Source organism: Arachis stenosperma, chromosome 4, assembly GCF_014773155.1.
Source record: "Arachis stenosperma cultivar V10309 chromosome 4, arast.V10309.gnm1.PFL2, whole genome shotgun sequence".
NCBI lineage: Eukaryota > Viridiplantae > Streptophyta > Magnoliopsida > Fabales > Fabaceae > Arachis > Arachis stenosperma.
In genome coordinates, this window is record NC_080380.1 from 279,740 (window position 1) to 306,059 (window position 26,320).

Genomic DNA, 26,320 nt, shown 5'->3' on the forward strand with positions numbered 1-26,320 from the left:
ATTGTGAAGTCCCTTCTCAGTTACTAATCCTATCCTATGTAGAAAATTGAAAGCTATTATAAGTTATAACATAACAATCCAAGAAACATAATAGTACCAAGGTTTAGTCCTATCAATTCCTAATTACAAATTTCGCGCAATAACGATTCTCGAAAATTTTCTATATATAACTGTATTCGAGCCAGTAGCAGACAAACTCTATAGATACTCACGTAAAGCATAATCAGTACACAAATATGTTGGATTTTGGGGTATGCGAATCGATGCAATGTTGCACATTTTCAACTTATCCCAAGTTAGTTATGTTCCATGTGTAAACAAAGCAGAAATATTCAATCAGCTGAGGAAATTGCTCAGTCACTATGGACGGACCTAATTTCAAGATTAGGAAGAAGCACATGATTCTACTCCAATTTTAATTTGAGTAGTGCACCAAAGAGGTTCTCGTAAAAAAAATACATAGCATTTTACAATAGAAAGTGTAACTTCCTTTCGAATTTGATGCTAGTTATGATGTTGTTGATAAAGCAACGTTGCACATTGTTGTTATTTGGTTGGATAAAAAATTCAACGTCAACTTCTAAGTAAGAGAATGGATAATCGCCAGTTTTAGACTTTTCTTTTTCATATACTAAAAATGCATAATATCCCTCCTCCCTTTTATTTCTCTTTAATATTGCAAAATATATTCAAACTAAATTTGTTTGAGTTCTGAGAATATTTAAATATAAAAATATTTCATGAAAAATACATTTTATTTGCTTTAAAAAAACATAGTCGGGAAAAGGGAAGTGCATAGAGTAGCAATTAGAGAGAGAGGCAAGGTGGTTTACTTCGTTTCTTGGTTTCTTTTTTCTTTGCTTAGAATTTGGTAGAATACATAATAACTAGATTAGATTAGGTTAGGGTTTCTCTCTCTCCTTTTTCTCTCTCTCTGAATCTCATCGTAGCCATGGCTGGCACCGGCATCCACCCCTATCACCAGCAATGGCCCCCCGCGGCTGCCGCTCCTCCCCCTCCGCCACCTCCTGCCGCCGCACCTGCTCCCCCTGCTCCTCCCCACCCCGCTGAAGAGGTAGCTCTCCTTTTCACCTTCTTACAACTTTCTTGCTTAAAAAATGGGAAAGTGATTTGTGTGTTGGGTTAGGTTCGAACGATATTCATCACAGGGCTTCCGGAGGACGTGAAGGAGAGGGAGCTACTGAATCTGATGCGGTGGCTTCCCGGATTCGAAGCGTCTCAGCTGAATTTCAAGGCCGAAAAGCCCATGGGCTTCGCACTCTTCTCCACCGCCCACCAAGCAATTGCCGCCAAGGACATCCTTCAGGACATGCTCTTCGATCCCGACACCAAGTCCGTCCTCCACACCGAGATGGCCAAGAAGAACCTCTTCGTCAAGAGAGGTCCTCTCTTTTTCTTTCACTTTCTAGCTGCATTTATGAAATGTGTTATCTTAACTGAAACTGATTGCTGCTACAAGCAAGAATCCTGAAATTTTAACTGTTTGATGTGTTGTTCTTACTATGGTATGTGATGAAAATGAGTGGTGTGTGGAAATTTTTACCTACTAGTGCTTGCTATGCTGCTACTGTTATTCTCTTTTTTCAGCCTACTTATCTTGATTTCTTTGTAAGGAATAGGGGCTGATGCGGGTGCGTTTGACCAGAGTAAGCGATTGCGGACAGCTGGGGATTATACGCACACTGGTTATACAAGTCCTTCCCCTTTCCATCCTCCACCACCACCCGTTTGGGGACCACATGGGTAACACTATGTTTTTCCAAAAACGTTTCTTATTTTTCTGTAAAAGTCCAGAGTCAAAGCTGTAATAAGAAGATAGGGATTTTCTTTTGCATGTCGCTTCCTATAACTCACTAAATCCAGTACGGTTGGTCTTAGTTTGCAAGTTGTGACAGTTTATCTGTATTTCCTGATTAGGTACATGGCTCCACCGCCGCCTCCTCCATATGATCCATATGGAGGCTACCCCGTTGCGCCAGTGCCAATGCCTACTCCTGCTCCAATAGCAGCGCCTAGCAGTTATGTTCCAGTTCAGGTAATAAATTGTGTGTTGCTTTCACCTGATTTCACCATATATGATTATGTCCTTACTCCTTATCTTGTGATACTAACAACATAAGGGAAGATATTTGAAATATTCTGCAAACCTGCTCTTTAAATGCGTTCGCATGAAATTTCTTTACCTTGCTTTATTATTTGGTCCATAGATTTAAGATAGTGTCACAGAGGTTATTGTTTTGATTAGAACAATGCTGCGTTATACTACATGGATCAGATAGCACTGCATTGTTCTATTGTAAACAATGCTTACAGACAAACCAGTATAATTTAATTCTTATAAGCTCGCTAACGAAAACATGTTTTGTTCATATTCATCTTTTTAAAATGAAATTCTCATTTTTCAAAGGCTCACACATAAAGCCTTTGATGGTAAGCTATTCTATTTTGAACACAAGATAAATCTTGTCGTGATCTTGTTTTATTGTATGCTTGCCAATAGAAACGGTGTTTTTGGTGTTTATTTTGTCAGTTGCGTTGATCTTTCCCCTCAGTAATTAAGTTTCTTAATATCTCCTTTAATGTTGTCTATAGATGATTAATAAATGTATTGTGTCGGACTTTTGTTCTTCTGTACAGAACACAAAAGATAACCCTCCTTGCAACACCCTGTTTATTGGGAACTTGGGAGAGAACATTAATGAGGAAGAAGTGAGGGGACTTTTCAGTGCGTAAGTAGATCTTATCTGTTGATACTGGCTAGTTTAAATGCTGCTTTCTATGCTCTCTCAAATACAGAAATGGTGTTTCAACATGAATTTGTGATGCAGACAACCTGGTTTTAAGCAAATGAAGATTTTAAGACAGGAGAGGCATACTGTTTGCTTCATTGAGTTTGAAGTCAGTAACCTCTTGATCTTCTTTGTAGCTTCTATAGTTGAATAAATATAAACTTATAATTGTTAGTTCCCTATCTGTGTTATTTTCATTGAAATGATTTATCCTCGGCTTATATCCAATAACCGAAATGTTGCAGGATGTGAATAGTGCTACCAATGTACACCATAATTTGCAGGGAGCTGTTATCCCAAGTTCTGGTTCAGTTGGCATGCGAATACAATATCCTTTTTTATGTTCTCAAGGGGCTGAATATTTTTTAATCTGTTAAGATATTTATTTCGGGCATGTTGAACTCTTCAAAATTGATCAAACATTTGGGGTTGGGAATTTCGGTATTGCTATAAAAATTGGTTAAAGTTGCTGCAATTTTTTCAATGTACCAGGCATGGCTTTATTTGGTCTGAAACCATGCATCAACGATGGTCCTCAACTATGGGTTCCTTTAATTTTTTTGTTCTCATGGAAGTTTCCTGTAATTATCTCTTAACATTAGAAAAATGTCAGCATTTGCATCCGATTTGGTATAAATTACTTGGACCTTTTCATTCTGTGCTTTAGATGTGGAGTTCTTTGTAGATTCCTTGACTTCTTAGAAGATATTCAAAGAATCCATTTGGAAAGAGAAAAGATGGCAATGTACCACTTGCCGTTCCTGGTGCCAACGGAACTCCACCAACAAATATGACTTATCAATAGCTTGAAGGGGATGTACTCTGTTCTTTATGATCCAAGACATGTTTCTACATGATAGGATGCATCTTGCAGCTGTTACATGCATCCATTGATTATCAAGTCATCACCATTAGCATCCCTGCTCATGTGAATGAATGCACTGTGGCATCATATACATACATTTGGCTGTTATACTCATCAGACATGCATCTCTTTACAGCATGTGTTGGTTCCATATTAATTTTCTAGTTGTTTAGATGACATTGTCATTTGTAGAACTGATGCATGTGTCTTAATTTTGTTTGAACTGTGTGCTTTGCTGTCATATATATTCTATGTTCATTGATGCTAGGAATGCTTATCCAAAAAGCATGAAGCTAACAACTTTCCAACTATAGGATCATTTGTTGCTTATTTGACATCATATCTTACACTGATGCTTTAATTTCATGGCACAAATTCTCTAGGATACGGAGAAATAAGGTCACACCAATAGTCATGCTTCCCCCCCTTAACCTATCACATTGTCATTACACCACATTTTTAGCCTCTTTAGTTTCATCTGAAACTGAATCCATCATGGCTAATCATGCTTCCTCTTCTGCCATCATTACTATTGTCATCAAACCTCATTCATGGCCTTTTTTAGCAACTGAATACGTCATCACTCCATTTGATCAGAGCATTGATATTGATGCTTTGAAATTCAAGCTATTGAGAGCTATTCAAGAAATTTGGGGAGTTATATGTTGTCTGATTTATACAGGACTTCAATAGGACAAGCTTTTATTTGATAATGGGAGGTTCGGTACTGCTGCTGCCATATTGTTGCAGGTAATTTTTTGTTTTCTTGGGAAGACTACCATCTAGCTTCGAAATTCTTTTGATTATCAAGTGAAGCAGCCATTGAATTATAGGGAACCCAAGTTTCTCATTAAGCAATTGAATATATTGTCAAAATATAGCATGGTTCCAGATTTAAATTCCTGAGAACTAATAGAGGTTTAAATCTAGATGATAATTTACTGGTTGTTCTGACCCTACTATGAACGAGCTTCAAGTTTTTGCATGGAAATGGAAAATTTCAAATCCATTTTAACGAGGGATCATACCAGAAGTGCTGATTAAGTTTTACCATTTATTTCTTACTCAGTGAGACACAGTTTACTTAACGGGTATCTTCATGATTCAACTAACAATTTAGGTTATTGGACATTTGCCACTGACAACGTTTCCAGTGCTTTTCAGAACAGAATGGACCTACCTGGTTTATATTTTCTGCAGTCATACTACAATATATTTGATGAGGTTGCTTAGAAAGTTGGTTTATAAATGACCTAATTCATATTTCATTTATTTCCACGTAATCTATCAACCTAATTTTGAATGGGGATGAGGTATTCTCCACTAGGGATGTGATACATCACCTGCTGAAAATGATAGGAGTTACGATGTAAATTTGGAGTACTTTCCCCTATTGTAGCACATTTAACTATTTATAATTGTGGTGAAATCCACATTATTTTACATCTTAGACTAGGTATATCACTTAGCCATTTTTATGGGTTGCCCGATTGTTGAATTATGTGAGTATCTTTTAATAATTGATTAAATTAACATGAAATGATGAAACATTACCATCGTCTTTGTTACTTAACCTATTTGGAATGGATTAGTTGGGCAAGAAATTTTTTAATGTATGTTATGGAGTGTAAATTACTTGGCGTTTTTATTCTCTTTGATAAACTAACTGTTTATGGTTACTGCGGTATATGTATGCACCTATATGCCTAGTGTTGCATTAATTCAATGATATTAATGTAGCTATGACCTAATGTCAATAATAAATAAAATTACCCATATAAATGAAGCAGTAATAAAAGCTTCATTCAATCCGAAAAGAAAAATGAACTTCCTTGTAAGAGATTTTATAATTTGTATCTTAGTAACCAGAAAGAGAAATTGAGTTCTCGTGATTATATTTTTCGAAGAAAACAAATGAAATAGTCAATGTAGGTCTACATACTGTGTCATCCAAGCAAATGGAACTTAGAAATTTGGAGAAAGCTTGCTTGAAAAGAATAATATATGAGAATAAGAAACAAATAATCAAATCAACATTTACAAATCAAAGGACAACCTGAATTTTTTAGGAATACCTGACTATAAAAAACTTAAATCTACAGAAATGCAGGGTTACATCCCCATCTCCCACGAAATTAAGACATGAACGACGGGAAAACTTACTAAAAGAAAAAGGGAAAGCATCAGAAGAGCAAAGAGAAAAATCTTATGGGAGTACAGAAATATGGCAAAATTTCCTTAATGAAAAATGGAGTGTGTGTCGTAATATACAAGGGACAAGGATGAATGAAACTATTCATTACGAGCTACTATGGGATCTGACAGATGAAATGGATTGAGCCGAGACTGACGCGGTTGGACTGTTAAGATCTCTCTCACCATTTATTTCTTTTGGTTTTCCACTTAGCCTCTCCATAGCATCTTGACATATTTCGTTAAACCATTCGTCTTCAGGCAATTCGCTGCCAACAAAGGAGATATGTATGAATCGAAAATAAGAGCCAGAGCCAATGCCTTAAACGGCACAACTATCAATGGGAGGGAAAATAGAAAGCAAAACATGCAAATGACCCGTAGGAGTAGCCTACCTATATGGATCCATCCCTGTTGCCGAAAATGCTGCCATTGCTTTGGTTATAATCTCATTGACAGTTCGTTGCAGATTCCTTGACAAATACCGACCTTGGGAGGCAAAACATACCACAAACTTCATATCCAAATAGAACTGCACAAAGCACCCAAAATGTAATATTATTCGATGTCAATAAACCATTACATCATATTGCAAGCATACACTTCCAAGGATTCTAAGAACAACAATGTCAGAAAATAAATGCACAGCTCAATGTACATTCTTTACGACAACAAAATAGCCTTGAAACAGAAGCAGCATATAATAAGCAGTAATGAACCCTTCTCATTCTGTTGCAGCTAATTTTCAGCCATTGAATTTGGTTAGTTTCCATATATTCCATAGTTGCTATTGGCTACTGTAGTTTAGTTCAATGAAAGAATATGGTAGTCAAAAATTTTTTTCTCATGATAGCAATGGTTTAGAACAGAAGGCAAGAACTTTATCATTAGGTGATACAACTATACAAGAATTGCCATAAAAAACTCAACCGACCATATTTTTATATAAAGCATCTATTCCTGTCCAGTTTGCAATATGTATTTTTAATGATTAGTTAATCACTTCATCAATGAATATTCATCCACAAAATAAGCAAACAATCCTGATTCCATACCTGTTGGAGACCAAGAGGACCCAAAGGCCTTGGCCCTTCTTCAATATCATCCCAAAAGCTTTGGTCTTCTGAAAGCCACAAAATAACAGTTTCTGTAAGTCTCATCAAGAGCAATGTCGCAAATCTTTCCCTCCCTACAAACATATCTGCTGCGAAATTGGACATTCTGTTCAGTTTTATGAAAAGTTCCTGGACAATAACAAAAGAGCCTGATCAGATCTTCAATCATATATGCAGAAATTAAAAGGTTTGTAAAGAATATCATTCATAGAAAAAGATAAAAGAAATCTAGTAACAAATAAATGTCATAACAGTTTCAAAGAATAATAGCTCTTTCAAATCCAATGTCCAACTCATAGTTATAGAAGATGGCTGTCTTTGAGATTTGAAAGTAAAAACTAGTGAGTAATCAGTTTGAAAATCAAAATAAAAATCAAGTTGAGGTTAGCAATTTAGCATCTATGGAAATGAATTGGGAAGACTATCAAAGTACATGAGCCATTCAGATAAAAAAATGATCATAACCACCTAAGAAAACGGAAGAAGCTTAGATACTAAACAATTTCAAGCAGGATATAGCCATGAGGCCACTGAATCAGAATCTAAGACATTACAAATACATCTCATGCAGAACAAAGCCAACAAAGAAAAGCAACATTCCACACTCTAAGAACCATATGAGGCAGAAAACTTTTCAAAATATAATCTCATGAAGGTAGTATCAGATTCAAATATTGTATTTTCAAAATACCTGAAAAATCAAAGATGGAAGCCATTCAATTTCATCTGCATTTCCATCCATATTTATATACATGTTGGCTGTGAGATGACTATCACCATCCTCTGCAAAAATGAGGTCCAAAGCATGTTGACGACAGAATGTATCTTTTAATCTGTCAACAGAACTAACAAGTCGTCTCCTCCATTCTCTTTGTTCAGGATGACGATTTTGCCTGTCAGAGATTCTTCTCCTATTATCATCCTTGTAAGCAGACTGATTTATGGGAGATAGTTTCATGGCTGCACGCGGAAGTAGTTCATCTGCTAGTAATGAAGCATTAGCAAGCAATGCAATCTGCTGGGCTTCAGTCTCAGCAATTCGAACAAGTTTGTTTCCAGATTCTTCAAAGCTTAGTTCTTCCTCCATTGATATAGGTAATGCTTTTATGAGCATGCTGATATAAGAGTTAAACACCTGAAACAACCCTTCCAAAGCTTGGCCTCCCAACTGCATACTAAGCAGTGGTCCTACATCCTCAAAGAAGTCCTGTATAAGCATAAACATCCAGCATGAAGTGATTGATACACAAGAAAACATGCAGGGAGTTCTTTCAAAAAAGGAAAAGAAAGAGAAACAAGAAGTGAAGAGAACATAAAGAGAGTTAAAATGAATTAAAATATGCCGGGATGTGTGTATTCCAGTAAAAAGACAATTATTTACTCGATCTCGTCAAAGAGAAGGTTCAGCATGCTGTTGAGACAGAACTGAGAGAATCATGAAAAGATTCAATTTTAAGGAAAAGATTCAGATTGAGAATCATATAAACAAATATCTGCGTTTAGCTCAGAACATCAATTTACACAGTTCCAACCAATGCTACATCCTTATTTTGAATTAACATTCATTCCATGTAAAAAACATTACCTAGTCAATGCTAGATTCTCACCTGGACCATCAAATTGAAGCGATGAGCACTACTTGTAAGTTTATGTTGAAATGTTGTTGTATTATTCATTGATATGCTTGAAGGTCTTCCAGTCTGACGATTAGATGGAGGGTTTGTGAGTACCCAATCATCAGCGGCTGCCAAAGCAGCAGTGCTCTCCTGAATTCGTTTCAGATTAGCATCTAATGCTTGTTCCACACTAGGCCTAAAAAGTTTCAAAAGCACAGGACAAAGAGCCAGGCCACGTGCCTCCAACAATGAGCAATGACCCAATGCTATTTGAACACACTCTGCAGCAGCTCTTAAACCACCAGCAGCTGCTGACGAAGCTAATGCATGCCTTTTCACCAGAAGAGCAAATGCCTCTGTTTGCTTCGTAGCCCACATCACAAGTTCAGAAGTATAAGCCGGCTCCTCACCAAAAATGGCCAATGAATCACTTGCAGCTTGTGCTATTGCAGAAAATACCAGTTGTGCAAGAGCTGCAGTATATGCTCCTCCATATGAGGTGCTTGATGGGCGAAGACTTTGCATGTTATACTGATATCGTTGCAGATGGGCATTAAGCAACAAGCTGTGAGCATTGGGACCATCTCCAAGCCTTTTAAGGGCTGAAATTGATGCACGAAGTTCAGCCCCACGAGTGGAAGGCTGACAAGCAGCTTCAGCAAGCTGATCAGCTAATTTCTGCCTACGTTTGTTAATGGAATTCTGTAGAGACAAAAGTAAAGATGGACTGAGAGATTTCATCTTTTTTGCCTCAGAATATATACGATCTCCTTCATCAAGGGCGGCCAAAGCTTCATCAACACGCTTTTCAGCCAATAGAACATCCAAAAGATCAGGAAACTCAACTAGCCATTTGTCCAGGTCTGATGTCTCCCTATCTTCAGAATTTGATAATGCATTTTCAGAAAAACCATTCGAATTGGAGATAGACAATGAGTCAATGTGAACTCCCTCAGCCAAACCATGTATCAAGGCAGCTTGTGTAGACAGCAGGTTTCTGATAGATGAAAGCTCCCCTTCTAAATCTGATATCTCCTTAGATGTTCTGTAATGTATTACACATTGCAAAAATTTAAACAAGACCGGTGATAAATCAGTTAAATAACATGAAAATGTTTTCTTCCTTCCTTTTTAATATCACGATCTAATTTTATTATATAAAAAAATGATTTTATTACAGCTCTATTTTAATTTTTTTTTAATATTTGTGTATTTGGTTGAATGTTTATGAATTATAACTAACCGTATGAAGGCAGCATAGTTAGCATAGACACTTCGACGCATCTCCTCGGCAGAAGCTTTTTTCAAATCCACTAGATATGTGCATAATTGTTTTATTTCCTGAATAACAAAGATGACATTATCATAATTGATTAGGAAAATTAAATGAAAGAACATACAAACCTTCTCTAAGATGTTGGAAACAAGTTACAGCCAATAAGGCAACAAATGGTTACACTGCAATATCACTAAATGGAAGCAAAAAAGAGCCCAACAAACTGAGTGATCATCACTGTGGGCACTACTTCTGTTCTTCGACAAATTTAATATGCTATGATCCAACAAAACTATTTTGCAACTACAAGAGACCTATATAGACACTCAATAGTGTAAAGAAGACACATCTCTGATTGAATAAACCATAATAAAGGTAGGAAATAAACTGATATAAAGTCTCCCTTTTCATTCATTATAAGGACATAATAACCAATAGAAAACAATTGACACTTTTGTGTTTGGTCTAGACAACCACTATCTAGAGTTTATTCGACTATAACTAATTTGACTTTATCCGTGTTGATTTATGTTAAAATTCACGAATTTAAACTCAATATCTTACATTCTTGCTTAAGAGAAAGTGAGGAACAAGTGTCAAACAAGATTGGCTACCTGTGAGTCCCATATCAGTTGGTGCCTAACTGCCTAGGTGTAATTAGTGCCACCTTGTCTTAGGCTCATAGCTGCCTAACTTTCAGGATAAGCACTCATATAGATTTAAAAAACCGCAATCTAAAAATGTGGTTGCCAAAATCGTGGGGAAAAAATTTAGAAAAATGAGATGCTAGACTTGGTGTCTAACCGGTTGAAATATTGCTACAAGTATTATCACATAATGCGAAAGTAGTGACATGAGACCAACACCTCTAGCCAGGAAAGATGAATTATTTGCAAAGTTTCCATTGTACTTCATACTATTTGTTTTAAACTTTTTCCAAAAGTATATAAGAAATAGGGTAATTGAATATATTTATTTATAACATGAATTAGTGTAAGGAGAAGTTGGCGGAAAGTTTACTCCCTTGTCCAAGAAACCGAATGAAACCGAGGCAAAGGATTTCAGGAAAAATAAAAATAAAACATTCATTAGCATTATGGAAGAAATCAACTGTCCCTTCATTTGGGGAGAAAATGGAGAGTTGGCTACAAGCATGCTAACATTATTGTTTGTCACCTTTATCCTAACAAATACTGAAGCCTATATAAGAACACGTGTGCTGCTTCTATTAACACTATCAATAAATCTAGTTTTCTTCCATTTCTTCAAATGTTTTTGGCATTCAAACGATGAAAGAATCATATTGTCCTAGTTTGATAAATTCCGATCACGGCTCGGAAAATTGAATTACATCTTCCCACATTTACTCCTACACCATCATCCCAGCAATTCGTCCCCAGTACCAAAAATCGCAAAGGCGTTCTAACAAATGGTCAAAATTACAGCTATAATCGGTCAACCACAGGTACAACTAGAATCTGAGTGCCGAATTGGCAAAACACAATCCCAACTAACATAAAATCTACTACAGCTTCCAAAGCCAAGACTAAATAGCATCGAAACGAATCATAGAAATTCTAATTTCCGATTTACCGATAACAAAAAATGATAAAAAAGCGAAGAAAATTGAAGCACGATAATGAAAGTTTACCTTGTCGCTGAGGGAACACTTAGACTGGACATAGCCCTCTGCATCGAACTTGTCAGACTTGAAAGGATGCAAACCTTCCTCGAGCTTAGGTCCGTTCTCCTTGACAGTGGCGGTGATGCTTCTTGACCGTGACGTCTTGCCCGTCGCCATAAGCAGCGAGCTCGGAGACACGAGATCAGCAAAATTAGGGTTCAGAAATTGGCAGAACAAAAAAACTGTTAGATCCACGCGCAAATCTTAGAAACAGTGATTGTTACGGGGGCAGAATGCAGCATGCAAGCTCAAGTGTGAGCGCGTGAGTTGCGTGAAGAACGGTAGAGATAGAAAAGAAGAAGAAGAAGAAGAAAAGATCCCAACGAAAGCGGTGTTGCTTGGAGAGAGAAAGTGAATGCAGAGCCAGCCAGCAACGCCAACAATACTACGCCTCCTTCCTTCTCTCTCTCTCTCTCCAATCTTAACTGTTTTTTTTTTTTACTTCTACTACTTTTCTTTTCTTTTTTTAATAAAATATTATATTATTTTTTTCCTCCAACTAATTCAACTATGAACTTGCTTGTAGGAGCAGTTTTTCACTTTTTCTCATATTTGTTTTACCTGTAAATGATGCATCCTTTGCAACGAGAGTTGGTGGGAAACAAATGTTTTGGTAAATGAGATATTGGATAACAAATCATGCAAAATTTTAACGTGGTGGTAAATAATATGGTCTATATTGTATAGTGGCTGGTTTCTTGCCTAAAATGTAGAGATGGATATTTAGAAATGTCAAAATAATTGACATGAGATTTTCATTCATGTCTTATAGATTTACCATTGATCTGAGATATCTTAAAGTTTAATATGAAGAAAAAGAACAATGGGTTTGCACTTTTTCTGTTTCATTTCTTTGCGTTTTGCCTAGCTGGATTGACCATATAGACTTCAGACAATGCTTACCATATCAACATGTGTGCGTCAAATTCTGTATATTCTTAAGGGAAAAGAAAAAGATTAATTTTAATATACTCTTCACTTGATTAAAAAAAATAAATAAATCCCTTCAAAATAGTAGTAAAAAACTTGGATAACCAAAAAGAGGAGCGAGTTATAAAATTAGTTCATAGAAGAATTTTTTTGGGGGAATACCCCATTCTCTAATTCTTTTAGAAAAATAACGCAAACTTTTCATTGCACATGGTAGGTAATTTGATATGAATTATTCTTAGTGTGAGGTGACAAAAAGGCATGGCTAAGAACTAAGAAACACCACTTCCACTGTTAAGGCCATCTAAGAAACACCACTTCCACTGTTAAGGCCAGTACCTTGTTGGATATTCTCATTACTGTATACCTTTGGTTTGCAGTTGTAAACATACTAAATGTACTCACATTGTTTGTATCTGAATGTTTTTCCCCCCTATGAGGATATTATTATCGTTAAGCTGAATATATAAATGGCAATTGCAGAGCAAAACAAATAATAATAATTTCTCTTATAGTCAGTAAGTGACACAATATAATCAAATATTAGTCCACTTCATCATTCGACATAACCTAGCTGGCTTTTCCCCCAACTCTTCTATTTTCTACGTATATTTCCTTATCTGTTGTACCCAAACTGATTAGAAACCTCATGATTCTCTTATTTCTTTCAATTTAAAAAGAAAATTAAATAAATCTATTTTGTGTTAACTAATGATGAAGGACCTGCGTTCTATTATTGTAGTTATTGCCAACAATTTTTTATCATTGTATCCAAGGGGGAGGCATATTTTATTCTTTCTTGGTTTAGAATTATATTGTTATTTTTTACCACAAAATAATGAAGCATTTGGCAGGTGTTTACCACAACCTTCGCCCAATGACCCGTTCAACATAGTCAGGTTGTTCTAGTAACCCCGATTTGGCAGCCAACAATGCTTCCATTTTAAGCGCTTCTTAAGGATTGGAAATGGTCATTTTCATTCTGTTGGAAAACCTTTTGAGATGGCAACTGCGTAATTGTAAGTTTAGCCTCCTAAAGAAATTTGACATGGTAACCACAGGCATCCTCACTGGGATTTAGACCCTCTTATCTCTTAATCACCTTTGCCATTTTACCAAATGTAAACTTCGTGTACTTTCTCTATGACAAAACATAGATTCCCATATCCATCATCAACAAATGAATGAACTATTAGAGTTGGATAAATTACAATTACCTCACTTATGATTAAACAAAATCATACATAGCACCGCCAGTTTATAAGAGAATATACGAATATTTCCTTTGATTAAAATTACATGACACTCCATAAAATTATTAGCATCTCTTGCAAACAAGGGATGATTCAAGAGAGGTGTATAATTTACCCTATAAATAGTTACTTGTTTGCACGAGGGACCAATTTAAACCATTCATGGGGTGAATGGCACGCTTACAAACATGGATTTACAAAGGAGCAGTATTGTTATTATTTCATATAAAAACCCAACTTAAATTTAGTTGAGAAGCATTCTCATATCATGACCGCTGAAACAGATGAAAGTAAAATGGATCCAAATCAGAAGTTCAAACTCGAATTATTACAAGATCAAGCATGCAAATAAAACAAAACAGCTAGGTTCAAAATGACATATAGTTGCAGCTACAAATCTTTCCAATAGCTACGGATCAATGCTCTGTAGGATCTGAACGAACAGCTGATTGAAAAAAAAGAAAGAAACAACAACATAACACTTTGATCAAAATCCAGCCCATACAAAACAAAATCAGCTTAATAATATCAACAGACAGTATAATTGTGAAGAAACAAAAGATAGTTAGGGTTGGGGAGTGAATTAGGGCTAACATACATACATACAATGGGAGATTGGATGGCAGAAATTGATTATAAGCAGATCCAATTAATAAGAAGAAGGAGGAAAATGAGATCTTACTCGGCTTTTCGGGCTTGCCGTCAACCCACTTAGAGAGGGAGAAATGAACCCTCTCGCGGGAGATAGCTTCCGCCTTGAAGGGTTCCTTGAGGCAGTTCCTCACCAGATTTGCGCATATGTTTGAATACGTTATGTATGTCATCCCAGCCGCCCTCCAAAACGGTGCCGCTCCACCTGCACTTGCCATTCTCCGATTCCGATTGCTATTGCGAGACCTAATACTTTGTTTCTTCTGCAGTTGCTCTTCTGCGTTTTTCTGAGAAATCTCTCCTTTCCTCTGCCCTTGATTGTTTCTTACGGGCCTATTTGGGCCTTTAATTAGGCCACCAAGCCCATTCACACCTATGACTAAAAATGCACAAAAAGGGTTGGACTATATAATGAAAACAATGTTTATCATTCATCTAAATTGCTTTAAATAGGAAGTATTATTTATCCGTGGAAGAGTATTAAATATCAAATATCTACATTAAAAAATTGAAAACTCAACGTGATAAAAAAAAATGAAGATAATTAGATAAATAGATCAGACTTCTATTTTGTGTGTGTTAATGCCAATGTTAATGGTCGTGAATTGAATTGAATGGAGGATTGAGGTTGAGAATTGTGTTAGTTGAATATACGAGTAATTAATTCACTTACATTTGAACAGCTTACAAGACTACAGAATTTTCATTTTATTCATTTGTAGAATTTATCTCTCATCATCATCATTTACATATCCTACGTACAATACCAGTATCTTTTTGTATGTACAAATAAAGTTTCCCTTAACTTGATGACATAATGTAAACTTGTTACAGTGGCTTATTGTAGAGTGTGGACACTATTCCTAATTAATTAGGTGACCACAATTTCAATGGAGTACTAGCAGCCAAAACCAAGTCTACTGTCAATTTTTAAATAAGAGTGTTCACCAGTAAGGATAATTCAATTACTTGTCTAATACTAATTTGACTCCATTATATTGGTTTTAGATTTAATGGGTAATCGAATATAATTGAATTTAAAAATATTATTTGTATACTAAAATTAATTATTAATATATTTGTGTATAAATATATGTGTAATTTAATTTATTTTTAATATGTATTTATATTTCAACATGTATTTTATATTGGTGGCTAATTTTAGTGGCTAATTTTGGTGTACACATAGCATAACTCAATTGGAATAGACCCCAATCAAATTCGATCTTAATTGATTTGAATATTAATTTTGATATTGTAGAATCTAAATCAAATCGATTCTCCAATTAATTTAATATTAATTAAAAAAATAATATAATAATATATAAATAAATTTATTTCTTAACCTTACAATCTTTCAAATTATAATTGTTATTTAAATTTGAATTGATGATGTATTGTTATTATTATTATTATTTAGATAATTTTTTAATTTTTTAATATTTCTAACTTTTTATAAATTTTATTTTTATCAGAATCAACTAAAATTTATTCAATTCAATTCAATTCTTTTTTCTTTCTAAATCCGAACCAATTTGGCCAGAAAGCACCCTTAACTTCAAGGGCCATCCTCACATGGCCTGCTATCTTCTACTGATACTTGATATTGATGGAGAGGATTAATTAAGGTCTAATCATGCTTACTTTCTTTTCGACTTCAAAAACAAAAAGTTTAATATTTTATTTCCTTTTCATTAATGAGCACACACTATAGAATTTGTTGCATCCAATCCGATCCATGCTACTACTGGAACGTTAAAACGAGTTTTTGTTTGTTTCTTTCTTTGTTTATTTATATTATAGCTTGTCGTAGCTACTTCACTAATCAATCATGCCCACATGGATTAGGTCTTCCACTTCCAAGATCCTAAACCTTGCATTGGTAATTTCAACAATAAAAGAAATATTTCTTGGATAATCCGCAAGGAAGGTTATCAGGTGTACCGGGAATATCGGTGTTCCAGTTGTTTTAACCGTCGATCTAAATTATAAAAAATATATATAATATATATTAATTAAAATCAACGGTTAAAACAACTGGAACACCGATGTTCCTAGGTACATCTGATAACTTTCCAATCCGCAATCGTTTTTCACATCGTAGCCAATATATATTCTTTACGAACAATTAATAATTACATATATTTTGTTAGTTCATTATTAGCTAAAATAAGTATGAATACACTACATGTATATTAAAATCAGCCACTAAAATCAGCTATTAATATAAAATATATATTATAATATAAATACATATTAAAAATAAATTAACTACGTATATTTAAATACAAATATTTTGATGATTGATTTTAGTGTAAAAATAGTATTTTTAAAAAAATAAGAGGAAATATAAGGAATCAATGAAATATTTGTACAATGTGTACAATGGAAGTTTAGGAACGTCCGATTCAATATTAAAGATATAACTATTAGTGTTACCTTTTCCCATCAGCTTAAACTTTTGGGATAAGTGGTATCAGAGTTCTATTCTAAATAGTATAAGTAATGTTTATTTTTTAACTCATATAACACATTATATATATTATACAAATATTTCATTATTTCCTAGCAGGACTCAAAAAATAATTAATAAATTTAAAGTAAGTACAGAAAAAATACAAGTAGATATGATAATTTCTTTTACCTAAATATTTTAGGATTGAAATATAAAAATGATGTAAGATATATAAAATTTGAATTTATAAGTATATATAAGATTGGTTTGTTTGTGTACGAGTTATATGAACCCCACACTAATTGTATGTTTGAGTGAGTGAGTGTGAGAAATACTTTACAGTTGCACGTTGTGTGCTCCTCTCTGTTTCTTGGTAGTAATTCATTCATTCATTCATTCATACGAGAAATGCCGAACTCTTTTTCATTTTCTTTTCTTTTCTCTTAATAATGCCTCCAACCGTCCCTGTTGTGGTCACCATGGAAATTCATGGCAAGGAGAGAGCCAAAAATGGCAACCAACTCCGATGGCTTCTTCTTCTCAGAGCTCACAGAGCCTTCGCTTCTGCTGCCTGCTTTGCAAACACGCTCTCTTCATTGCTTCCTTCTCTCAACAAGAGACTCCTTCATCGTTCCATCGACAACTCCTCCAAGGGCACCATTCTCTTCAGACTCATCCTCACGTTCTTGCTCATGGCCTTCGCATTCTTGTCTTTTGAGCTCTTTGCTCACTTCAAAGGCTGGCGTTACTTCCAGGGACACAACAGTAATTTGCACATCCCTCGAACCTTCGAGATCAAAGGATTCTTCCATAACGCTTACGTCAGCTGGTTGGAGTTCAGGGCTGGTTATATTGCACCTCCAATTCAGTCTCTATCGACATTCTGTGTCGTTCTCTTTTTGATTCAGTCTCTCGATAGAATGCTGCTCTGTTTGGGATGCTTCTGGATCAAGCTCAAGAAGATTAGGCCAAATATTCAACGTGATGATTTGGATTTGGAGTTGGAAGGATCTAACTCTGAACACCCTATGGTACTGGTTCAAATTCCCATGTGTAATGAGAGAGAGGTAACTACTAACTAAAATGTCTTCTCCTCTTTTTCCTGTGCACTTTTTATTTTACTTTCTGGAAAAGAAAACTGTCGGTGGTTATTTTAAACGTAGGTGTATGAGCAATCGATTTCGGCAGTGTGTGAATTGGATTGGCCGAAAGATCGGTTGCTGATTCAGGTTTTGGATGACTCAGACGATGAGGGGATACAGTGGCTGATCAAAGGAGAAGTATCAAAGTGGAGTCAGAGAGGTGTGAACATCATCTACCGCCATAGATTGTTTAGAAGCGGGTACAAAGCTGGAAATCTAAAGTCTGCAATGAAGTGTGATTATGTGAAGGATTATGAGTTTGTTGCAATCTTTGATGCTGATTTCCAACCAAATAGAGATTTCCTGAAGCAGACAGTGCCATACTTTAAGGGGAATCCTGAGGTGGGACTGGTTCAGGCAAGGTGGGCATTTGTGAACAAGGAGGAGAACTTACTCACAAGACTCCAAAACATTAATTTATGCTTTCACTTTGAGGTAGAACAGCAGGTCAATGGGGTCTTCCTTAACTTCTTTGGCTTTAATGGAACCGCCGGTGTTTGGAGAATAAGAGCTCTTGAAGACTCTGGTGGCTGGCTTGAGAGGACTACTGTTGAAGACATGGATATTGCTGTCAGGGCCCATCTCAATGGCTGGAAATTTATCTATCTCAATCATGTCAAGGTAACACCTATTTCACTTAATAAAACATAAAAGTTGTGTTTGTTTCTGTCTTCATTTTCATTTTTTGTCTCCTTTTAAAATATACTTAACATTTCTATGCACAATAATGTGTTATTTTTAGGTTCTTTGTGAGCTTCCTGAATCTTATGAAGCCTACAAGAAACAACAGCATCGATGGCATTCTGGTCCTATGCAGCTCTTTCGTTTGTGCCTTCCAGCCATTATAACCTCTAAGGTAGTTTCACTATCTTCAACTAGTATGAAGGATAGCATGCTGCAATTCTGACATGTTTGTTTTGATCTGATATTGTTGTTGCAGATTGCATTTTGGAAGAAAGCAAACCTAATATTTCTATTCTTTCTGCTGAGAAAGCTAATCCTGCCATTCTATTCCTTCACATTATTCTGCATCATTCTTCCTTTGACAATGTTTGTCCCAGAGGCAGAGCTTCCAATCTGGGTTATATGCTTCATTCCTGTATTCATGTCCTTCTTGAACATCCTTCCTGCGCCTAAATCCTTTCCCTTCATCGTCCCTTATCTGCTTTTTGAGAATACAATGTCTGTAACGAAATTCAATGCCATGGTATCCGGTTTGTTCCAGTTAGGAAGTTCATATGAATGGATTGTTACCAAAAAGGCTGGCCGGTCGTCCGAGCCGGACTTGTTAGCGGCCCAAGAGAGGGAATCCAAGGCCATTAGTCTCCAACAACTGCAGAGAGGAGCTTCTGATAGTGGACTTTCTGATCTTAACAAAATAAAAGAATGCCAAGAAAGTGTTGCTATAAAACCTGTAAAGAAAATGAACAAGATATACAAGAAAGAGCTTGCACTTGCATTCTTATTGCTCACTGCTGCATTTAGGAGCTTGTTATCAGCACAAGGGATGCACTTCTACTACTTATTGTTCCAAGGAGTGTCATTCCTCCTTGTAGGTTTGGATTTAATTGGAGAACAAATGAGCTAGAGGATCATAAGAATTTGTTGTTGTTACTATTATTAGAAAGATAAACAATTCAAGAGGCCAACCAATTGTGGAATTGCTGCTATACAAAGATGTTGGTTTTGGCAGTTATATCATATGCAAGGTTCCTGGATAATGTGGCTCATCAGGTAAAAATGCTGAAAGCTCTACCATTGAGTCAAATCATATGAATAAGTTTGTTATTCTTCTTCTTCTTCAAGTGCTTTTATAGAGTTTTTTTCTGCTTTTTTGTTTCTTTTTTTTTTAATTGTTCCCGGGATAGGTTTACTTGTCCATTGATTGTTTTTCATTTTCTTTTTTTTTTTCAATTTTCTGTAATGTATAAGCCGATTCGTTTTTCTCTCAGTTCAGTATCAAATTGTTGCTCAATTCACTCTTGGTTCATATGTAATTAATTACTTAAATGAATGACATTGATATGTTACAAGTGCATTTGAAGATTTATACTTACATGATATATATGCAACATAAGTGTCATAAATTTCTAATTATATATTGCCACAAACAGAAATATCTGATTGGATGAAAAGAGTAGGAGTTCATGATAATTAATCTCACGTCAAAAACAGTTAATGGTAAATATAACAAGTGTCGGCAGGAAGTGGAGATTGAGAGAGAAAGAGAGAAGAATTAGATTTTATATTGCATCAAAGGAACACATAAATGTGGGTTTTAGGCCATGGATTTTGCAAAGGGACCAAAATCATGTAAGTGCCCCCATTTGGACCCCATTTGTTTTAAATTCAACAATTAAACTTACAAGTAAAGATTATTTTAGAGTATATGGTAGGCATATACCAGTTGCTGTTCCATTAATGGCAGAGCACATGAATTGTATACCCTCAACCAAGTCTTGTGGGTGGGGCCCTTTGCTTCCTCAACAAATAGTTCTCTTTTTCTGCTTTTGAAGGACTTTGACTCCTAAATCCATCATAACAAAGATACTCTTTTTATAATCAACATTAGTAAGAGATCATGACAAAATCTCCACATCAATTATAATGAACAAATAGATTATGACAAAATCTCCACATCAATTATAATGAATAAATCTTTGTTTTCTCTTAATTTTAAATTGCCACGTGGGTTTACATGACCACCTCATTTTTTGTTCAAGTAAAACATACATCCTTGTCCACAGTTTGAAGCTGTTGAAAATTTGCAAGGGTTTAAGGATTTCTCACTATTTTACAACAACTACATCTAGACACTTGTTAAGTTGATATCTATGTACTTTTACATCATTTTTGAAGGTGGAAATGTAAGTATGAGTATCAAGTGAAGGTGTAAGCCTGAAATTAAAGTGAGAAAAGGATCCAGCTGTCAGATAAAAGCCTTTATTATCTTCTGATGAATGTACTTTATTGCTTTTGAACTTACGACACGACATTCATCTATAACTGCACTGCTTTTATCTTTCTACTACTCTCTATTGTTCATCATTTCCCTCACCTTTCTCGCGTGAAACCATTCTTGAAATCATACACTTATTTTGAGATAGAGAGAATGCTAGAAGAGTAGAAGGCTTAACACTCGTGTGCTTTTAACTTTTTTTTTTCTTATTATTATTATTATTTGTCATGCAATTTCTTCTTATTAAATGGAATATATATGAACATAGTATAATCAAAATTCGCATTCCATAGAATAATTGAACGTAGAAGTCAATACAATGTCTTACACTTTACACGTAATATATTTTCTTCTTTTTCCTTTTTTTTATATTTTTCTCTTAAAAATTGCTCATAGTATTTTCAGCAAAGTGATATTAGTTAAAGCCGTGAATTATTCAACTAATTATTTGCATAAAAAATATAGGTTATCAATATACTAATTTATTGTCAATAATAATTAATTATTATATTTTAATTATAATTAGTATTGATATGCATAAAGAAACACATTTATAAAAATTTTAGACATTTCTATTAGTCACATTTACAAAAATATTTTTATTAAACATAATCATAAATAAGAGTTGACAAAAATGAGTAGAATCTTTATTAATTAGCAACGCGAATGATTTGCATATTGCAATGCTAAAACTCTAATAAATACACAAATTAAGGGGATACCATACAAAATTAAGTAGAATCATAAAAACGGTAATCTAACACATTGTTAGTCTCTAACACAAACTAAACATGTTATATCATGAATTATTCTTAAATTATTTTTACTACATATAAACAGGAACACACGCCTAACTACATATTGACCTGAATAATACTTTATTGATAATGTTAGAAAAACAAAGAAAAAAATTCGTCAAAATTTATTTAACATTCATTAATAGTCGCAAAATTTTGCGTGCAATCCTTTGGACCCTATTGCCATCCCCAACTCAAATATCCAAATCTGATTGAAAATGCAAAGACCCTCTTCTCACCGACAAATATTAGTATATATAAATAAAACCAATAAATCAACGACAAGAAACGGAAAAAGACATCTCACCCATACCCACTGTATCTACTATCTATGACACATTCATGTGGATCACGTATCACACTAATAAAAGCCTCCCTTGTTATTATTGTTACTAATTTGTAAAAGCGCACTCATTAATTATAATGAACACGTGCTTATTTCAATTATATATATCATGATGATAAATAGTTGTAACTAGAGGATTTCTCTTTATTGCATGCTGATGTGAATATTTAAGTATATTTCTAACAAAATAGTAATCAGTAAACTTATTTATTTAGTATTCATTAACTGTTAAACAAATCATTCATTCAACTGAATGAATTTCTTCAATGATCTCACAATAAACGTGCAGGCATAATACTAAGATTAACACATTGTATGAAAGAAAAACAAATGGCGCTTACCGGGTTTTGGAAATTCATATGCTAAATCACAAATGGAGCCAAAATTCATTCACCTCTTCAATCTTCAACTATAGTCCTATGCTCCAAATATTATGAAGAGATTTCAAATATTTACATGTTTCTTATTTTCTTTTAATTTTTCCTTCTGTTTATGGACACATATTCTGTTTATCTCCCCATTTAATTTTAATTCAACCGTTAAACATATAAGCAAAGATTACTTTAGAGTATATGGTAGGCATATGCCAGTTGCTTTTCCATTACAAGAATTGCATACCCTCAACTAAGCCTTGTGAAGGACTTTGACTCCTAAACATAACAAAGATACTCCTTTTATAATCAACACTAATATTTTTATCGGTAATTACGTTACAAAAATATAAATATGTGCTTTAATATTAATTTTGTCCTGACATTATAGATTATGGTACAAAAAAAATTATAAAATCAAACTATTTTTACAAAAAGATTGTAGAGGACAAAAAAATCAAATAATAAAATTTTTAGTTATTATTTTCATGTGAAAGAATTTGATTTATTACTAATAATTAATTTTAATATTCGTTATCTAAAATTTAAAAAGATTTAACTTTGATTTAACTTGTTTACTTTTGATTAGGTGTTAAATCTGTTGTACAAATAGAAATAATTAATTTTTATACTTGCTATTTAAAAATAATATTTTTCTCTCTATGTATATAAAAATATAATTAGATATTAGTATAAAAAATTATATTGATAGTTATAAAATTAACTCAAAATCATTTTTTAAACAATTGAATCTTGATTTTAACTTTTAATCATAACATTAGTATTCTTTCTAAATTATATTTAATAAATATTTAAAAGAAGAAAAATAAAAATATCGATTAAAAAGATAAGTACTAAAAATTTAAAATAAAAAAAAAACTAAAAAATATATGTATATAATAAAAATAATATTTTTTATTTGAATTATATTATTTTGTTAATTTTATTTTTGCAGAACAAAAAGATAGAAAAATAGAGAATGAAAAAAGAGAGAGAAAGATAAAGATAAAGACTGAAAGAGAAAATTTATTAATTTTTAAAGAAAAAAATTTATTTTAATTATAATAAAAAAATATCGGGTCATATATTTTGATTTGTCAAATTATTAATGTAAAATATAAATTATAAATTATATATAGAGTGGGAAGAGTAGAGAAAAATAGAAATAAGGAAGAGAGGTAGATGAAAGAATTTATGAAGGGAGTTTATTAATTTTAGAGAGAAATCTTTTTTTGTCAAATTTAATAAGAGTGTCATGTGACACATTTTGTTATTAAATTAGATAGTGATATATAAATATATAATAAATTATATATAGAGTGAGAAGAGTAGAGAGAAATAGAAAAAAGGAAGAGAGGTAGATGAGAGAATTTAGGAATGAAGTTTACTAATTTTGGAGAGAAATTTTTTTTTTCAAGTTTAATAAAAATTTAATGTGACACATTTTGTTATTAAATTAGATAGTAATATATAATATAGCTATATTTCAACTTTAATATTTTAATTTTAATTTTAATACAATTAAAGAATGTCATGTTACATATTTTGATTGTCAAATTTTTAATTAGTCATTGATAATGAATTAATGATATATAAAAGAGAAAGTGGTCGAAGAAATTAGAGGGATAAATAAAGGGACAAGGAGGAGGGAAGAACTATTTAATTTTAGAGAAAAATATTTGATTTCAATTGTAATGAGAAAATGACATGTGGCATATTTTAGTTGTAAAATTAGTAGGGATGATGATAAAACTCTTTAATTTTGGAAGAAAAAATTTGATTTCAATTACAATAAAAAAATAATATGTGACATATTTTAGTTGTAATAGCGACCGAAAAAATTGGTCGCTAAATTACATTCAGCGACTGATTTTAGCGACTAATAAATTTTAAATACAACCAAAATAAAATCGGTCACTATTTTTATCTTTACAACATTAAGAACATCTTTTGTTTTCTTTCTCTTGCCTCTTTTATGAGACCCTAAAACACAAAATTATCATAAATTAGTTACATTTTGTTTGGTTTAGAAGAATTCGGAAAGAAAGAAAAGGAAGGAAGAAAAATCAATGAAAAAATTAATTTTTTATTGTTTGGATGAAGAAAAAAATGAACAGAAAATATAAAAGTACATGTGGGTTTATATTAAATTTTTTTTCCAAAATTGTGAAAAAAATTTAGATTGGAGTGAAAAAATGGATAAAATTACAAATTTGTCATTATAACATTAATATATTATAATTTATAAAGGGTATTAATGTAATTTTATTTAGATATGATTTTTTCTCTTCTTATTTTTCTTTCCATCCAAATAAAAAAAAATTTACTTTTTTTTTTTCATTTTTTCTTCATCCAAATAACACAAAAAAAAATTAATTTTTTTTATTTTTTTTCATTCATTTTCTTTTCATCTATTTTCTATTTTACATCGAAACAAAATGTTAGTATTTTTTTACGAGAATAAAAAGATTATAATATATTAAATTTAATTAATCAAACATACAATTGTCTTTTTGGACTCTAGTTTAACCTTTTTGTAATTAAATAGTTGGTCCAACAAGCAATAATGCAAGGTGCTCTTGGTGCTGTTGCTCTTGAATTTTCGCCGAACATAATTTCAAGAGAGTAGAATTATAGGAATGAATACTCTCAATTTTTTTTAATTATTTGATAAAATATAATTTTTTATTTTTTATTTTTAAATATATTAAAAAAATATGTAAAAAAATATTAAATAATAAAAAATTATACTTTATCAAATAATTAAAAAAATTAAAAAAATTCACTCTTGTAAATGATCATTAGTTTATAGAGACATCTATCTTCTAATATTTTTTTTAAATGATCTCATTTTTTTATATTAGTCCTTAGTCTATTAGAATAAGAGATATCGTAAAAAAATAAAAAAAAAACTCGTACTTGGTGCATAACAAAAGAAAATAACCAAAAAACTAACCAACAAAATGGAAGAAATTAAGTTAACTTATACCTAGTGCATTTAAGCCAAGTGTATCCTTAATTCTTATTATAGCGACACTAATTCACCTACTGGAAATGTTAATTTCTGCTCATCTATATCATAGCATCTTACCAGCTTCCATCACAAGTTTTTTTTTTTTTTTTGGTAATAGCTTCCATCACAAGTTTGTTATTGATACATAGAGTTAGTAGAGTCATGAACAAACAAAAGCCCATTTCTTGAACCTCTTTTTTCTTCACATCTGACATTTTGAAAGACTAGAAGCATCACAAAGCAAAATGGGACAGTCTATAATTGAGCCCAAACCTCAATAAAAAGGGGACCAAAGAGAATCAGTAGAGCAACATCAAAATGCCCAACGCAGTACAGGACAACACATGGAAATCATCAGGAATAATGCCCAACCCAAAGTGAATACAAGCAGTCCAGGGGAGATCTCCACGAGGAAGGCTTTAATAAATAAAAATTCGAAAATTCTAAAAATATAATTTGTAAAATTCTTTTGAAAATAATATATTTTTATTACGTCTCAAACTATTTTTGTTATTAACAAATTTGGAAAATGATTTATTTTCCCCGGTAGTTTAGAACTTTAACTCTTTAAGCCACAATGTTCTACAACGGCGTCACCTAACTAAACTGCCTGGATTTGTGGACTGGTGCAAATTATAACCTAAAACATTACCGATGAGTTTCTGTGTTTTCAAAGTCCGATTTATGCACTAGTCCAAAGGACACATTTGTTATATCTCAGGTAACCTACCTCTGCCAAACACGCCATAATCACAATTAAAAATACAAGAGGCATAACCTTAAGCAACCGCATACAGTCAAATTGAACATTCTCTTTCCTCCATAAAAAGAATCAAGCTCAGTT

At 33.2% G+C, this 26,320-nt stretch overlaps 4 protein-coding genes across 7 annotated transcripts; 2 read left to right on the forward strand and 2 right to left on the reverse strand.

Moving 5' to 3' along the window:
* The first annotated feature begins 767 nt into the window (after positions 1 to 767).
* LOC130974037 (uncharacterized) lies at positions 768 to 5,125 on the forward strand. Of its 4 annotated transcripts, none has more exons than XR_009084384.1 (9): positions 768 to 1,075; positions 1,148 to 1,403; positions 1,641 to 1,764; positions 1,939 to 2,056; positions 2,659 to 2,750; positions 2,850 to 2,919; positions 3,056 to 3,138; positions 3,516 to 4,425; positions 4,606 to 5,125. XR_009084384.1 is itself a non-coding variant. In XM_057898769.1 (8 exons), exons 1-8 carry the CDS (start codon positions 953 to 955, stop codon positions 3,613 to 3,615), a joined length of 966 nt encoding a protein of 321 aa, XP_057754752.1. In that variant the 5' UTR covers positions 768 to 952; the 3' UTR covers positions 3,616 to 5,125. The 4 variants fall into 4 exon arrangements, 1 of the variants encoding a protein (XP_057754752.1); XR_009084385.1 differs by having other exon boundaries at positions 4,745 to 5,125; XR_009084386.1 differs by having other exon boundaries at positions 4,796 to 5,125.
* A 572-nt stretch (positions 5,126 to 5,697) lies between these two features.
* On the reverse strand, positions 5,698 to 11,968 carry LOC130974199 (exocyst complex component EXO84B). The gene is made up of 7 exons (XM_057898976.1): positions 11,527 to 11,968; positions 9,843 to 9,940; positions 8,591 to 9,644; positions 7,675 to 8,190; positions 6,924 to 7,112; positions 6,264 to 6,400; positions 5,698 to 6,137 (listed from the first exon to the last, which is right to left on the reverse strand). Exons 1-7 carry the CDS (start codon positions 11,674 to 11,676, stop codon positions 5,975 to 5,977), a joined length of 2,307 nt encoding a protein of 768 aa, XP_057754959.1. The 5' UTR covers positions 11,677 to 11,968; the 3' UTR covers positions 5,698 to 5,974.
* A 1,967-nt stretch (positions 11,969 to 13,935) lies between these two features.
* LOC130976159 (ATP synthase subunit epsilon, mitochondrial) lies at positions 13,936 to 14,696 on the reverse strand. Its single transcript, XM_057900931.1, has 2 exons — positions 14,425 to 14,696; positions 13,936 to 14,187 (listed from the first exon to the last, which is right to left on the reverse strand). The coding sequence occupies exons 1-2, from the start codon at positions 14,609 to 14,611 to the stop codon at positions 14,159 to 14,161; spliced, it is 216 nt and encodes a 71-aa protein (XP_057756914.1). The 5' UTR covers positions 14,612 to 14,696; the 3' UTR covers positions 13,936 to 14,158.
* A 2,454-nt stretch (positions 14,697 to 17,150) lies between these two features.
* LOC130976248 (probable xyloglucan glycosyltransferase 5) lies at positions 17,151 to 19,995 on the forward strand. The gene is made up of 4 exons (XM_057901053.1): positions 17,151 to 17,915; positions 18,012 to 18,611; positions 18,733 to 18,846; positions 18,931 to 19,995. Exons 1-4 carry the CDS (start codon positions 17,298 to 17,300, stop codon positions 19,576 to 19,578), a joined length of 1,980 nt encoding a protein of 659 aa, XP_057757036.1. The 5' UTR covers positions 17,151 to 17,297; the 3' UTR covers positions 19,579 to 19,995.
* The last annotated feature ends 6,325 nt before the right edge of the window (positions 19,996 to 26,320 follow it).